This window comes from Balaenoptera musculus, chromosome 1 (genome assembly GCF_009873245.2).
Source record: "Balaenoptera musculus isolate JJ_BM4_2016_0621 chromosome 1, mBalMus1.pri.v3, whole genome shotgun sequence".
Taxonomy (NCBI): Eukaryota; Metazoa; Chordata; class Mammalia; order Artiodactyla; family Balaenopteridae; genus Balaenoptera; species Balaenoptera musculus.
Window position 1 is genome coordinate 112252848 of NC_045785.1, and position 16680 is coordinate 112269527.

General features: G+C 43.7%; 1 protein-coding gene across 1 annotated transcript in view; it reads left to right on the forward strand.

Annotated features, from left to right (window-relative positions):
- Nucleotides 1-296: 296 nt before the first annotated feature.
- Nucleotides 297-16680, forward strand: part of TDRD10 (tudor domain containing 10) — a 44656-nt gene continuing 28272 nt past the window's right edge. Inside the window, 4 exon segments of the mRNA XM_036867468.1 lie at nucleotides 297-471; nucleotides 1416-1474; nucleotides 12491-12561; nucleotides 13216-13372. Coding sequence (XP_036723363.1) covers nucleotides 297-471; nucleotides 1416-1474; nucleotides 12491-12561; nucleotides 13216-13372 — 462 coding nt within the window.

Below are 16680 nucleotides of genomic sequence, written 5' to 3' on the forward strand. Positions count from 1 at the left end.
TTCCTCTAACTGTGGCTGGTTGGCTTTGCAGGAGAGCCTGTTGGAAAGAAACTGCAGCATGGAAGTTGTTTGCTTTTGCTGATCAACAAGCCTCCTTCCACCCCACAGCCTTCTCTTCCTCCTGCTCCTGCCTCCCAATGCCCAGAGCTTAGGAGTCAACCCCAGCATTTCTTGCCCTTTGATTCTGACCCTAAATGTGCTTTAACAATTAGTGATTAAAAAGATCCAGTGGAGGGCTTCGTGCTTGGAACCCGAGTCTGGAAGGAGGAAGGGAAACCCTCTGTCAGGAAGCGGGTATGGAGGCTTATGCCGGGCCCTGCTTGTTATGCCCAAACTCCTTCTGTTGGAGTTTGGCCTTGGGAGGTGCAGTGCTAAGACCTGTGTTTGACAGGTCCTGGAGCAGCAGTGACTTCCGACCCTCTGCTGAAGTACTTGGGAAGCATGGAGTGTTGGAGGAACAGAAATCTCCAAGTGAGTTAGCTTGGGGGTTTGATTGGTGCTGGGACCCTCAGTCTATCACCTGGATTCTAATTAATCTACTCAGTTTCTCTTCAAGCATGAAACCTGAGATCCTGCCCTTGCTCCAGTCCGTCACCACGTTTCCTTTCACGTGAGGGATGCATCCCTCTGCCACACACAGTGCGGACCCTCAGGCGCTGTTGCGCTCGCTGCTCCTAACCCCATACTTCTTTTTAATTCTTATCTCCTCCCATTTCACCCTCCACCATCTCCAAAGTGATCTCTCTGCAACCTAGCCGTGTGGATGTCACCTCTCTGATTAAACCCCTCACCTCCTTCTCACAGCCAGTGGACTCTGCTGAGACTGCTGTGGGCAGCAGTCAGCGATTTCAGCAGTTGGCCTGGCCTGCCTTTCTTCCCTCTGCTCTCGCCACTCACCCAGCTGCAGCGTGCGTCTAGCTATTCCTGACTCCAGGCGCCCGGGCCTTTTCGCATCTCCATGCCTTTGCGTGTGCTCTGCCCTCTGCCTGGATTCCCTTCTGCCTCCCTCCTGCATTAACCACCCCCCTTCCTTCCCTCCTTCAGCTGAATGTTAACTTTGAAATACTACCCCCGTTGGTCCTGAAACTACATAATACCCCATTGAAAGCACTGGATTCCTGGTGTGCTGATGACTCCCTGTCCTCCCAGCCCCCAGAGAGTATGCTCCTGCCTTGAAGGCAGTGATATCCAAGGCCAACATTTAACACTGGACCACTCCCATAACACTGATAAGTGTTTGCTGACCGATTGAGTGCTGTATAACCGTTCATTGATCACGGGGGAGGAGTGTTTGTAGGGGACTGTGTGTGTGTATGTTTTAACATTGAGGAAAATGTGTCACTTATCGCATGTTCTAACTCCTCTGAATCCTCTAGCCTTACACCTGCCTTTTTTTTCGCTATTTTTCTTCTTAGGATTCAAGAAAAGAGAGACAGAGGTGTACGTTGGCAATCTCCCGCTGGATATCTCTGAGGTATGCTTCACTCTCTGTGAACGGTTGCTTCTTATCTTCTTTGGTCTGCCCCATATGACTTAAACCTGCCAGTAACAATTTTACCAGTTTTAAAAGGTATGTTAGAGCTACGAATGTGCAAGTAGTCACTAGCTGGTGACTACGCTGACCAGCTCACAGCCAACTCACAGTTGGCCTTGGACTTCCCACTTTTAGTGTGGGGCATCCTGCATCCAACCATCCGTGTAAACCTGGATGGGTGGTCACCCTCCTTATCGCTTTGAATGGAGGGGCCGCAGTGAGGCAGCTTCCCTTTAGGAAGGGGGCCTTGTGAGGGTTCAATTGCCGATCCTTTGGTCATAGGGAGCAGTGGGGTCTCAGCCAGGAAACTACACTTATTTCACTTTGAAATGAACCAGTTCAGTCAGTTGGCTGTGTACTTAGAGAGTAGAATATAAACAACCATATTTGACCCCAGGAATCTTCCTGTCTATTTGGGGAGGCCAGACCACCAAACCTGAAATAATTATAGAACAACATAAGTACTTAAAATTTGTAATAAGTGCATTCGAAGTACAGATGAAAAGAGAACGGAAGTGTAATCTACTGATTTGAAGCATCCCCTGGCTTTTTAATTTTTTTTGAACATTAAAAAATTTGCGCGTAATGCAGAATAATGTGCCTGAGGCTCACTCAGCACCCTAAAAGATAACCTGGTCCTTGCGCTCAAGCTCAGTCTTAGATGAAGGATGAGAGAAAGTAACTTTTGTGGAGCCCCTGCTGCATGTCAGATATTTTTCAAAAATGTCCTGGTCTCGTGCCCCCTTGCCAATTAGCTAAACTCAATCTTCTCTGCTCAAATTGTGCCTTATTCCTTTTACACCAGTTACTATATTTTAATTATCAGAGATGCTCTGGGAAATAGGCTAAATGCTTCATTAGTGTGGTTTTATTAAATTCTTATAATAACTCTGGGTGGCGGGTGGTATTTCCATCTTGGAGATGAGGCAGCCAAGGCTCTAAGAGGTCCCCCCTACCCAAGTACACAGACCTAGTGAGTGGTCAGCCAAGAGTTGAGTCCATGTCCAGTTGCCCCCAAGTACCAAACCACATAATCGATAAGACGTGTAAACAACTCACCATAAAAAGAGATGGACCTATTATGTTTTTATCTGACAAAGAGAGAAGAGCATGGTATTGGAGCCCAGAGAATGAAGTAATTCATTTTGACCCAGTGAATTAAACCAAGAGTCAAAGGGGTGGGTTGGGGGATTCGTGGCATCTGAGAGAAGAGAGTAGTGGGGCTGATTCCCCTTCCCCTTGTTGGCAGGCTGCTACAACCCATTATTTGACAGTGAGATGAGGGCAGGAGCCCTGCAGGCAGTTCTGCAGTGGTCTTGGGGAGGCGAGGCACTGAGAGGCTCTGCCACCTCTCTCCAGTAGACCCTGTTTGGCAGCCCAGCACCTGGCGCTTGCTTGGCTATGCTGACCCACACCGTGGTATAGGGGGCCTTTGATCCTTGCCCCCTTCACAGGAAAGCAGGAGCCTTCCCCACGGTGCTTTCTTCCAACTTAACAAACGCAGACCAGTCTCATAGGAGAGGAAAGACCTGAACTGAAGAAGTAGGTTTTTTTTTTTTTTTTTTTTAAAGACAGTGAAATAGAGAGAAAGTCTTTATTTATTTATTTATTTATTTATTTATTTATGGCTGTGTTGGGTCTTTGTTTCTGTGCGAGGGCTTTCTCTAGTTGTGGCAAGTGGGGGCCACTCTTCATCGCGATGCGCGGGCCTCTCACTATCACGGCCTCTCTTGTTGCGGAGCACAGGCTCCAGACGCGCAGGCTCAGTAATTGTGGCTCACGGGCCCAGTTGCTCCGTAGCATGTGGGATCTTCCCAGACCAGGGCTCGAACCCGTGTCCCCTGCATTGGCAGGCAGATTCTCAACCATGGCGCCACCAGGGAAGCCCAAGAAGTAGGTTTTTAAAAAGAAGTTTCTTATTTTAACATTAATGCCGGACTTCCCTGGAGGTGCCGTGGTTGAGAGTCTGCCTGCCAACGCAGGGGACACGGGTTCGAGCCCTGGTCCGGGAAGATCCCACATGCCGTGGAGCAACTAAGCCTGTGCACCACAACTACTGAAGCTTGCGTGCCTAGAGCCTATGCTCCATAACAAGAGAAGCCACCGCAATGAGAAGCCCCCGCTCGCCGCAGCTAGAGAAAGCCCACTCAGCAGCGAAGATCCAGTGCAGCCAAAAATAAATCAATTAATTAATTAAAAAAAAACAAAACAGAAAAACATTAATGCCTCATCAAGAACCATGAAGTAAGTGTCTGCGACTTTACCCTGCTTGCAAACCAACAGATTTGGTTGGTAAAAGATGAAAGTCTTGGATCAGAGATGAAAGATGATCTATTATTCATAGCAATAACAGTAGCCAGGAGTTTTTACTTTATTAACATTTCTTTTTTTATTGAGATATAAATCACATACCATAAAATTCATTATTTTAAAGCATAAAATTCAGTGGTTTTTAGTATAGTCACAAGGTTGTGCAGGCATCACCACTAATTCTAGAATATTTTCATCACCCCCAAGTAAATCTCATACCCATTAGCAGTCCCTCCTCCTCTCTTCCTCCAGCCCCTGGCAACCACTAATTTACTTTCTGTCTCTATGGATTTGCCTATCCTGGCTATTTCATGTAAATGAAGTCATACAATGTGTGGCATTTTGTGTGTTCTTTCACTTAGTATAATGTTTTCAGGGTTCACATGTTTTATAGCATGTCTCAGTACTTCATTCCTTTTTATGGCTAAAATATTTATATGGATATACCACAATTTGTTTATCCATTCATCACTGGACATTTGGGTTGTTGCCACTTTTTGGTTTTTATGAATAATGCTGCTCTGCACATTGGTGTACACGTTATGTGTAAACATATGTTCCAGTTGTCTTTGGTATATACCTAGGAGTGAAATTATTGGGTCACATGATAACTCTGTGCCAAACTGTTTTCCAAAAGAGCTGTACCATTTCACATTCATACCAGCAATGTATGGGGATTACAGTTTCTCTACTTCCTTGCCCAAATCTGTTATTGTCTTTTTTTTTTTTAATAAATTTATTTTATTTATTTAATTTTGGCTGCATTGGGTCTTCGTTGCGGGAGCGGGGGCTACTCTTAGTTGCGGTGCGTGGGCTTCTCATTGCGGTGGCTTCTCTTGTTGCGGAGCACGGGTTCTAGGTGCACGGGCTTCAGTAGTTGTGGCACACAGGCTTCAGTAGTTGTGGCACGTGGGCTCAGTAGTTGTGGTGCGTGGGCTTAGTTGCTCCGCGGCATGTGGGATCTTCCCGGACCGGGGATTGGACCCGTGTCCCCCTGCATTGGCAGGCGGATTCTTAACCACTGCGCCACCAGGGAAGTCCCTGTCTTCTTGATTATAGCCATCTAGTGGATGTAAAGTGGTATCTCATTGTGGTTTTGATTTGCGTTTTCTTAATAATTAATGAGCATCTTTTCATGTGCTTTTTGACCATTTGTATATCTTCTTTGGAGAAATATCTATTCAGATCCTTTGCCCATTTTAAAATCAGTTTGTCTTTTTATTATTGAGTTGAAAGAGTTCTTTATACATTCTGGACACAGGTCTCTTATCAGATATATGATTGCAAATATTTTCTCCCATCAGTTGTATTTTTAGTTTCTCTATAGTGTCCTTTGAAACACAGAAGTTTAATTTTGATGCATTCCAATTTTCTGTTTTTTTCTTTGGTTGCTTGTGCTTTAGGTGCCATATCTAAGAATCCATTGCCTAATCCAAGATCACAAGGATGTACACTTATGCATTCTTCTAAGCGTTTTATAGTTTTAGCTCTCATATTTAGGCCTATGATCCGTTTTTTAAAAATTAATTTATATAATTTTGGCTGCATTGGGTCTTTGTTGCTGCGTGCAGGCTTTCTCTAGTTGTGGGGAGCGGGGGCTGCTATTCATTGCGGAGCACAGGCTCTAGGTGCGCAGGCTTCAGTATTTGTGGCACGTGGGCTCAGTAGTTGTGGCTCGTGGGCTCTAGAGCGCAGGCTCAGTAGTTGTAGCGCATGGGCTTAGTTGCTGCATGGCATGTGGGAGCTTCCCGGACCAGGGCTTGAACCCGTGTCCCCTGCATTGGCAGGAGGATTCTTAACCACTGTGCCACCAGGGAAGTCCTGTGATCCTTTTTGAATTCATTCTTCTGTGTGGTTTGAGGTAGGGGTCAGTTTCATTTTTTTGCATGTAGATATCCAGTTGTCCTAGCATCATTTGCTAAAAAGATTATTTTTCCCCATTGAATTATTTTGGCACCCTTGTTGAAAATCAGTTGACCATAAATGTAGCAGTTTATTTCTGGAGTCTCTTTCTATTCCATTGATCTGTATGTCTTTCCTTATGCCAGTACTGCACTTGCTTACTGTAGCTTTGTAGTAAGTTTTGAAATTGATCACACACTTATTCTTGAACCTATTGGTTTGCTTTCTGCCCTCACCAGTTTTCTCAAACTGGTCTTGCTGAGTATATGAGTAACCTTCATGATGCCAAATGGATTTAAAATCTTCAAATGCCTGTTTCCATAATTACGATAGGTTAGATAACCTGAAAACCCTCTCATAAGAAAATACTTGGAAATAGAAGCTAAAATATAGGAAATACCACTTTTAAATACATATCTGACTCCTAAGAAAGTAAGGAAAATTAAGAGGGCCCCAAATAAGCAATAACTGAAAACCAGGAGAGTCTGGCCATTGCCCTAGGATCTGTGCCTACCTCAAAACCCAAAGAGTAGATTGGATTATAACAGCCATGTCAGGACAGGAGATGACACTCTGGGCCTATGTGAGGAGGGGAATGGTAACTGACATCCCCGCAAAAGCAGGATTGTTGAAGGACTGGAGCCTTAGTGAAAGTGTGAACCACAGAAACTGCTCATTGGCCCAGGGTGGTGTTGAGGAAGTTAATCTGTCTTGGCCTGGATCTGGGGCTGGTAGGGCTAAGCAATCTCCCCAGGAACATGTAAGAGTAGGCCTGATTTCTTGTGACTTGGGGTTTAAATTCATATTACTTACAAGGTCTGGGAACCTTCAAGCTAAAATTTAACCTTTGATAAAGTTAAAAACCCAATTCACAGAAAAACATTTAGACTGTGAATGGAAGGAAACCTCCAAAATCTGATGAAGAGTATCTACAAAAAATACAGAGAAAACATGATCACTTGGGAAACAGAAGTATTTTAAAATCAAGAACAAGACATGAGTGCCTCTATCACTTCTGTTTAACATTTTATGCGATTTCTTAGCTAGAGCAAGTGAGAAAATAAAAAAAATAAGAGGTGTAAGAATTGGAAAGGAAAAAATAAAGCTGTCATTATTTGCAGATGATTGCCTAAGTTGAAGCTTGAAAGACTCTTGGACATGTTAGAATTTTTGAGAGTCAAGTTGGTTGAATATAAGCTAAATATACAAAAGTCAATTGTATTTCTATACAAGAGGAGCAAAAAATACAAAGAGCTAGAATTTAATAAAAGTTGTGCAAGACATATACACAGAAAATTATGAGACTTTACTGAAGGTCATTAAGGAAGACCTAAATAAAGAGATGGATAAGAAGAATCAGTTTTATGATCCTTAAATTGATATACAGATTCAATGCCATTGTGATCAAAATACCCAAAGGTTTTCCAAAGAACTTGACAAGGTGATTCTAAAATTTACATGAATCAGAACAGTCCCATGAATAACTGCACCTTTCTGAAGAATAAGGGGGACAGAGAGGAGAGCAAATTTTCCACTGTAATAATGATGACCTTGATGTGGGTGCATTGCTAATAGTCAACATACGGAACAGAGTAGAAAGTCCAGAAATAGACCTACGCATATATGAACAGTTGGTGTGTGTAACCAGGTGGTATTGTAGATCAGTTGGGAAAGAAGGGACTATTCAGTAAACTGGTTCTGAGACATTTCATTATCCATACATGAAAAATGAAATTGGGCCTTTACCTTATAACATACATGGAATGCATTCTAGATGGATTAAGGACTTAACAATGTACGGCAAATATAATACTTAGGGACACAACTTTGATAGCTTTCCCTTTGAGATCGGGTAAAAGATATGGACACCAGCTATTGCTATTACTGTCAACACTGTACAGGTGGTCTTGGTCAGTGCAATAGGCAAGGAAAAAGAATAAGAATTGGAAAGGCAGAAATAAGTGTCATTAGTGCAGGTGATATGATTGTGGTAGTAGAAAATCATGACCAGTTATCTGTATTCCCAGCTTGTATCTTGCCCATGAACTCTTAACTTGTATATTCAATTGCCTAGTCCTTATCTCTACTTGGGCAACTAATAGGCATTTCAGACTTAATGTGTCCAGCCTGCTCCTCCCACAGTCTTCCCCATCTCAGTACATGGCCCAAAACCTGGGAAATATTCTCGTTTCATACCTCATATGTTTTTCACACTTCACATTCAATCTGTCAGCAGGTATAAAAATACACCTAGAATCAAACAATCTTTTGCATCAGAAGGGAGGAAGAGAATGGAATATCTCTTTAAATTTGCCAAAATTAACAATGGAAGGATAAAAAGGGAATAAAGACGGTGACCTCTGGGGAGGGAAGGAAAAAAGGGTAGAAGGGAGATGGTGGCACAATTTCTGAACTTGCCTTGTATTTTTTTTTTTTATTTTTATTTTTTGCACTCAGGATAGTTTTATTCATTGAATATTAAATCAATAGTAAAATCTCACCTCTTTTTAAAGGCATTAATAAAAATAAGACTTTAAATTTTCTGCAAATAAAAAGTCAGTGCAAAAAAATTCCCAGGGCTGCAAAGCCCTGCTCTGTCCTCTACTAAAGGGATTTCTAAACTGAGGCTGATTTCAATCTCAGGATTCTCCCTGGGGGCCCCAAAGGGAAACAATCAATCAGGAAGGGCTCAGACTTTTCTCCCCATGAAGACATCTTCTCCTGGGACACCTTCTTCTCTGTCCCTACCCACAACGCAAAACCTTGTATTATTGTTTTGACTTTAAAATATGTAAATGTGCCAGAGAAAAGAATTATTCCAAGTGACCTCAGAATATGGTATTTTGACTGTATATCCTCAGTAGGATATACTACAAGCATAAAAAGAACTGCAAAGAAATCTTAAACTTTACTCAATAATTTTGTTGTCTGTAGTAATCTGGTATTGTTATTTGAACCTGTTACATATTTAAAATAGGATACAATAAGTATTTAGTGTTGTTAGGAATAAAGATTTTCAGCATAAGAGAAAAGATATAAAAATAAAAGAAATCAAATAAAAACTATCTGTAGCTCTTATATATGAGTTAGAATCCATGATTACAATGATTATTTTCCCTTTCAAAGATACATATCTTCTAACTCTGTTCACTGAAAGACCTTGGTACTCTAACAACCCAGTGGCATTAAGCTCCTACCTGCTAGATTTCTCACTTTAAATACCATTCCCCACTGAAAGGAACTAGGCCTTCTTAGGGAAATGCCTGATTCCAGGTCTGGAGCTGTTATGCCAGAAAGCTGGAAAGCTCTCAAAGGCTATTAGGGTTTGGTTGAAGGGATGGGAGAGGTTGTGATTAGAGGTGAGATACTTGTTGCTTGGAGCTATGTGCTGGAATGTTTGCAGATGTAGTGGTGAGGTGTTTGAGATTTGTTTCAGAACAGCCTAGTGGTAGGGAGAGGTGTAGATGAAATCATGTAAATGTCCATGACTTAAGAATTTCTTTTTGCAGGCAAAGCTTTATTGGGGGTTCGTGCTGTAGCACAAAGGAGTGAAAACAAGCAACAGATGCCCTTGCTTGCTCCTTTTTTTTTTCTTTTTTTGAGTTGAGAATTAGTAAGTCTAAGTGATAGGTATATAGGGAGTTGTTATACTATTTTCTATGTGTTTGAAAGTTTCCAAATAAAAATAAAAAAGCATAAGAACAAGGGAAAAGGGGGTCCTACAGGCCAAAGGTGGGACAATTTGTGTTTCAAAAATACTAATGACTACCTCTGATTAAAACTTACTGTGATAAAAAGCAATAATTTGTAGTAATACCTAAAGAAGTAATACCTAAAGAAAGCAAAGCTCGCTGGACACATTGAAGGTAGCAAGACAATAGTTCATTAATATAAAACTTGATAATTAAAGGGAAAGAATAAGTGTTTATCTTGCTTTTCCAACACCAGTGCCATTTCAGGGCAAACAAATGACCCTAGTGGATGAGAAAAATTTCTTTACAGAGCAACTTCAGCTCATAAATGCTGAAGAAATGATAGAAAATCATCATTCTGCAAACCATAATAAAATACCTGTTTCAGACAGTAGTTATCAGAGCACGGTAAATGCATTAGGTAAAATATTTTTTTTAATAAATTTATTTATTTATTTTTGGCTGCGTTGGGTCTTCGTTGCTGTGCGCGGGCTTTCTCTAGTTGTGGCGAGCGGGGGCCACTCTTCATTACGGTGAGTGGGCTTCTCATTGTGGTGGCTTCTCCTGTTGCGGAGCACGGGCTCCAGGCGCACGGGCTTCAGTAGTTGTGGCTTGAGGGCTCCAGAGTGCAGGCTCAGCAGTTGTGGCGCACGGGCTTAGCTGCTCCACGGCATGTGGGATCTTCCCAGACCAGGGATCGAACCCGTGTCCCCTGCATTGGCAGGCGGATTCTCAACCACTGTACCACCAGGGAAGCCCAATTAGGTAAAATATTGATGGGCAGTTTTAATCAGGCTGTTACTATCTGAATTTGTTGATTAATTTAGCATCACTAAAAGTAAGACAACCAGATACAAGCCTCCTAAAGCGATATAATATTATTGAAGAGTAGTATCACACCATCTATAAAGTATTCTAGCCAAAAATGTAAATAATAGCATGTAAGCAACCATAGACAATAAGTAAATGAATGTGCATGGCTGCATTCCAGTAAAACTTTACTTACAAAAAGGGTGGTAGGTTGGATTTGGCCCAAGGCTGTGGTTTCCTGACATCTGCTATTGAAGGTACAAAAATATGGGAGTTTTCTCTTTTATTTTATTATTTATATATCTATGTATTTTTGGCTGTGCCCCACGGCTTGTGGGATCTTAGTTTCCCGACCAGGGATTGAACCTGCGCCCTCGGCAGTGAAAGCGCGGAGTCCTAACCGCTGGACTGCCAGGGAATTCCCTCTTTTATTTTAATTATGGTAAAATTTGACAAGAAGAAAGGTATGGTTTTGCATGATATCACGAAATGAATGTAGGATTTGAAGTTAGAAGCCTTGGGTTCAAATCCTGACTCTAAATTGGCTGTGTAATTTTAGGGCAGTCACTTAATCTTTCTGATCCTTATTTTATGCTTCTGAGAATGAGGACAATAATAATGTACACTTCACAGGGTGGTTTTAAAGATCAAATGGAATAAGGTATGTGAAAATGCTTTATAAACTGAAAATGCTAAGCACACATTGCTTGTTCTCACAAATTGCTTGTTGCTCAGCATCTTATAGATTCATGTGTAATAAACATTAAATATTTAAAAGTAAAAGCAAATTAGAAAATTTGAATTTAAGTGTAATATAAATATGAAGACTGAGAAAAATGAGCTATACATTATGCATTTCTCTTTTCCGAAGCCAACAAAGTGACTTTAGATTGGTAAAAGCTGCTTTTAACAGAAGATGGTATAAATATATTTTTCCAAAGTAGAATTTTCTAGGGAAACATTGGTTTTCATCACAGGTGTGGAATTTATAGTGGTAATGTGCTGGTGGGGGAGCTGAGGAAGGAGGAAGTGGAGAAGCGCAGGTAGGTGTTGACAGGGAGGCCTCAGGGGAAGCCTTTGCGGTGGGCAGCGGGAGTGCATCCGTGACCTGCAAGAAAGTGTTTTCAGTAGAGCAGGAACGTGGCCAAACTGCAGGCAGCCGGGAGGGAGTGGGCGGGGAGGAAACGGAGGCATTAAGCGGACACGGCTCTTTCTACACCTTTGGCAGAAAAGCGAAAAAATAGGGTGTCGCTCAAAAGGGCATCAGGGTTGGGTAGATGCTATCTCAGAAAAGGGAGGGCAGCCCAGGGGAAGGAGTGGGACCAGGGTCCATGGGGACGGGAGGCAGCCTGAGGGCAGGCAGGAGGGAGAGTTGAGAGTGGGATAGAGAAATGTCCAGGGAGGGGAGGTGACCATATACCCGGCCAGTGGAGGCCAGGCTGCAGTGAGGAAAGTGGGGAGGGGAGCCTTGCAGAGAAGGGCGTGGTGGATATGAGCGCTCCCTCAGAGGCTGACCAGCGACGGTGTGTCCTCCCTCAGTGCACTGCCCACTCCAGGCCTTACTTTTACCCTCAGACTTCACTCCGCCCCATCTGTTAGAGATCACGCATTTACAAACTATAAGCTCCTTGAGTGCAAGGCTTACGTCAAATTCAAATCAGTATCTCCTGTAACACTCAGCATAACGCTGTGTGTAACCCATGTTTGCTGAATGTCTGTCGGACGTGTGAGGAAAGAAATGAAGGGAAATTACCACGAATACAGGACTGAGTCAGCAGGGGCAGTTGGCCTTGCATGGTTGGTTTGGTTAAAGCAAGCCTCCCCACCTAGGTAGCGATGAAAGGGAGATAGCCTAGATTCCTAATAAATTAAAAGTCACTTCCTCCTGGAAGCCCACCGTCTCCAAATTTCGGTTAGATACCCATACTGTGTACTCCTGGAGGCGTGTGTACTTCCTCATTATGGCATTTTGTACCCTCTGATGAAATGGTCTGCTTACTTGATTGACTTGTCTGTACCCCCACACGTCTGTTGAGCTTCAATTGAAGGCAGGGCTCATATCTTTCTTGTCTCTGTATTTGCATCACCGAGCACAAAGCCGGGCACGCTCAGCACATCATAGGTTCTCATTAAGTATGTGTTCAATTGATTACAGATTAGCTGGTTGGGGATCTGAAACATTGAGAACTGATTGTAAGTTTTGTCTCTGGGTCTCTTTCTCTTTTAAACCCTGCCATTGTAGGAGGAAATTCGGTGCCTTCTAAAGGACTTCAACCCTCTCCATGTCCACAAAATCCAGAATGGCTGCAAATGGTAATGACTGTTCTTCCTTTGTTTTCTTTGGGAAGCAACTCCTTTCCTCTTTGTCCATTTTGCTGATGCACTGATGTTACAGACTAGCTCAACAACTCCCAAAGCCACACCCACTGCGACTTGGCAGAGTGACATTTGGGAAACCCCCTTTCCACATTCAGCCCTCTGACTTGGCAGCTAATGCTGCCTTATCCATACAACCTTGGTTTAGAAGTCCAGAGACCTGGGCTTGCTTTTGGTCATGTCCTTGCTCTGTTTTCTGACTCGAGGCAAGTTACTGTACCTCCCTCAGCCTTGGTTGTCCCTGAAATCTGGACCTACTCATATTTTCCCTTTCTTATTTTCCAGGCAGTAAAAGGGCTTTGAAGTTTTGTGGGGAGCGGTGTGAAGGAAGCCCAGAGCCGTGCCATATGGTATATGGTGATAGGGTCAGCACGTGTCTCCCGATCCCCAGGACACCCAGGACAGGCTCTCCCGCTGCCCAGCCCAGCCCAAGTCTGGATGTCATTGTGGCCTCCTTGTGTGTTAGGGTCGGCCCAGCCCCTCTCCTGTCCCCACGGAGGGGAGAGGAGACTCTTCCTAGGCTTGGGCTTGGTGCCCTCCTGCGGCTCTGTTCTGAGCCGGGCTCAGAGCTGCCCTCTCCTTCCTTTGCAGCTTCGCATTTGTAGATGTGGGCTCCATGCAGAAAGTGGCATTTGCGATCCAGGAGCTGAATGGGAAGCTCTTCCACGAACGAAAACTGTACGTGAATTCCAACAGAAGGTCTCCCAAGAGGACCCCTGATGTGACTGAGTGGACGCAGGAGCTGCTGGTCGGTGTCTGGCCTCTCTGTGCTCTGGGTTGCTCTGTGCTCACTCTTCAGAGCTTGGCCGACTTTGCTTTCTGTCCTTTCCTCCTCCTTCCATCCAAGTCTTACTCTGGACAAAGCAGGGGCTGGGATGAAATTTGGGAACTTTTATGACCTTTAACAGTTGGGAGCAAGGTTAGTATAGAAAACTTGGAATTTTGAAATGAAAGGAAGGCTGTATTCTTAGCAAGGACAAAAACAGGGTTATTAGGCAATTCAGTCAGGGCCTTTTCAACATGGGTTATTGAAATTGAGGCTTTTACTTGTTTAACGTAGCAGACATTAATTGAGTATCTATTGTTTGCACAGCCTTGTTCTGGCTGCTGGTGTGAGGGTAAGTAAGACAAAAGTGAATAAAATCTGGTCCTTCCCGGCAGGAAGACAAATGTGAGGTATTGGAAGGGGAGAGTTAATGGTGGGTTAGCGCCTGGTGGGGGCTGCCTTTGTGGACAGAGACGAGAAGGCCCATAACTAAGCCCTGGGAGCATCCCTCCGGTGAGGTGGGCCCGTTCTCAGTAGGTAAAGGTGAACCAGGAGCAAAGCATCCCGCTTCAGAGCCTGAATTGTTAGCGATTGACTTGTTCTGATTTCCTCATATATGCAGCCGACAGTGACTTAAACAAGTTAGCTATTTGTTTTTCTTTCCTGTAGAAGAATTCAGGAGGTAAGGAGTCCAAGGTTGGTATGGGCACTCCGTGATGTTATCAGAGTTCCAGGCAGGAAGAAGGGGAGAGGCAGAGGGTCGAGAGACTGTATCCTCATAAAAGCCGCATTCTCAGAAGCCTGACCACAATTCTGCTTCTGTTGTGTTGGAGAGAACTACAACTGGTGACCTTCAATGCAGAGGAGGCTAGAAAGTATAGCTTTTAAAATAAGTACATTGTTGCTAAACTTGGGGATCTGTCAGCAAGGGAAGGGAGAATGCCTGTTGGCAGGCAGTTAACAAGGTCAGCCATTGCTGCAGAAGTTGGAGATGGGAGTTGAGAGGTGGATTGGAATCACCCCAGTAAGATTGTCAGAGGTGGCTCCCCTTGCTAGTCCAAACTATTTTTTTTCCATTCTCCTTAAACTCTAGCTCTTGGAAGGGCAGGCTGTCAGATTATACTACGTACTGACCTTCTTGGTTGCAGTCATCTGCCATTCTCGCTGTCATGCCCCCCCCCCCCCCCGATAACTTCAGCTTCTGACTCACTGTCTTTCTCTCTTAATAACACTCACATTGTGTCCCTGTGGATGATCTAAGAGTCTGGCCCCTTATTTCTAGACCATTTATCTTTAGTGATCTTTTCTTCCACTCAGTCACAGTTTCCCATTCCCTGAGTTATATCTCAGACCTCGTCATTGCTCATAACTGAACATCTCCAAAATATCCATTTCGAGTATCCCACTCTGCCCCTCTCCCCTTCTTTGCAGCTCTCTTACTTTGGAGGAGCAGTTCTCAAACTTTAACAGCGTCAGAATCACTGATGAGCTTGGTAAACAGCTTGCTGAGCCTCACCTGCAGAGATACTGATTGAGGGCATCTGGGGCAGGGCCTGAGAATTTTCACAAGTGCCAGGTGGTGCTGGTGCTACTGGTCCTGGGACCACATTTTGAGTAGCAAGGCTCTAAAGGCCCCAGTCTAATGATTAGACACACTGGGACCCAAAATCCACTGCCTCACCATTTCTTCACTGTTCAACACTCTTTGCTCCCTCACTTCCCTTCTTAGCTGAGATTCCATAGTTATAACTACCTTAGTTCAAACGACCTGAATTCCCTTAGCTCACTAGGTCATATCTTGCAAAACCCCTCTCTCAGTTGAACCCAGCCCTCAGCCTCTTCTGAAGCTGCCCCGTGAGCCGCTGAAGATATTCACACCACCTTGCTAACTGCTCTCAGTATAGGTACGGCCACAGCTTTCCCACTCTTTCCAACTGACCTGTCTTGGAAATCTCTAATCGTTTCTGCTGTTATGTCCACTCTGCTATTAAGCCCAGCTAATGCATTTTTCATTTTAGATAGTGCAGTTTTCAACTGCCATTTGGTTCTTTTTTCCCCATTTCTCAGCTGAACTCTTCCATCTTTTCATTCATTTTGTTTATCTTTTCTTCCATGTTCTTTAACATGCTTACTGTAGTTATAAAATCATTTTCTGCTAGTTCCAATAGCTGGGTCATTAGTGGCTCTGCTTCTGTTGACATTTACCTCCTTGCTTAAGGATCAAGACTTCTTACAAATATGGTGATTTTTGATTGTATGTTGGATATTATGGATGTTGTATTGTAGAGACTTTATATTATGTTCTCTAAATAGTGTTGATTTTTTTTTTTCCTAGCAAAAATGAAATCACTAGCTGGCCTTCTGATCTTATTAAAGTTGGTTTTCTTTGTTCGAATTAGTATACTTCAGTTTGAGCTGTAGTTCTTGGGCAAAATCCTTTTCCTAAGGCTTGACCTTCTAGGTTGAGGGTCTCAGGGTGCTTACCAAGGTCTCTGCACTCTGGCCGGGTCGGAACTCTGTTGTCTCCCCAGCACTGTGAGATCTTTGATTCCTGTATTCCTCTCTTAGCTCCCTGTCCTCTACCTTCTACGGCAGCTCTTCTCTCGAAGGCCTCCCAGAACTTACCCTGCACACGAGCAGCCTAGGATTCAGCCAAGGACCTGGGGTCAGCCTCTAGATTTCTGGGGCTTTTCTCTGACTCCGTTCTCTCTGGTACCCTGTCTCACAAATTCCTGGCACCAAAACTCTTATCTGGGTTTCTTCTGCCCAGGAAGACTGCCACTGACTGCCCAAGCTCTGCTTGCCTTTGCTGTGGTTTGGGAAAATGCCCAGAGTAAATGTGGGCTCACCGCCTGTGCTTTCCTTTTCTCAGGCAAACTGCTGTCTGCTATCCACTATCATTGGCCTGTGCCAGAAACGGTTAATTCATATAGTTCGTCCAGTTTTAGGGTTATTTGGGACGGGTGAGTACTGTCATGCCAGAACCAGGTACTAGAAAAGAGTGTTAAGAGGCTCGCCTTCTTCCTTTTGGGATGGCTATCATTTCTCAGGAACATTCCCAATGCTTTTACATTAGAAATAAGTAACCAGTAGATGAACACTAATCTCCATACATTTGGAAACCTAAAAACATATTCCTAAGTAAACAACACATGGGTCAAAGAAGAAATCATAAGAGAAATTTAAAAGTACTTAGGGGACTTCCCTGGCCGTCCAGTGGTTAAGACTCCACATTTGCATTGCAGGGGACACGGGTTCAGTCCCTGGTCGGGGAACTAAGATCCTGCATG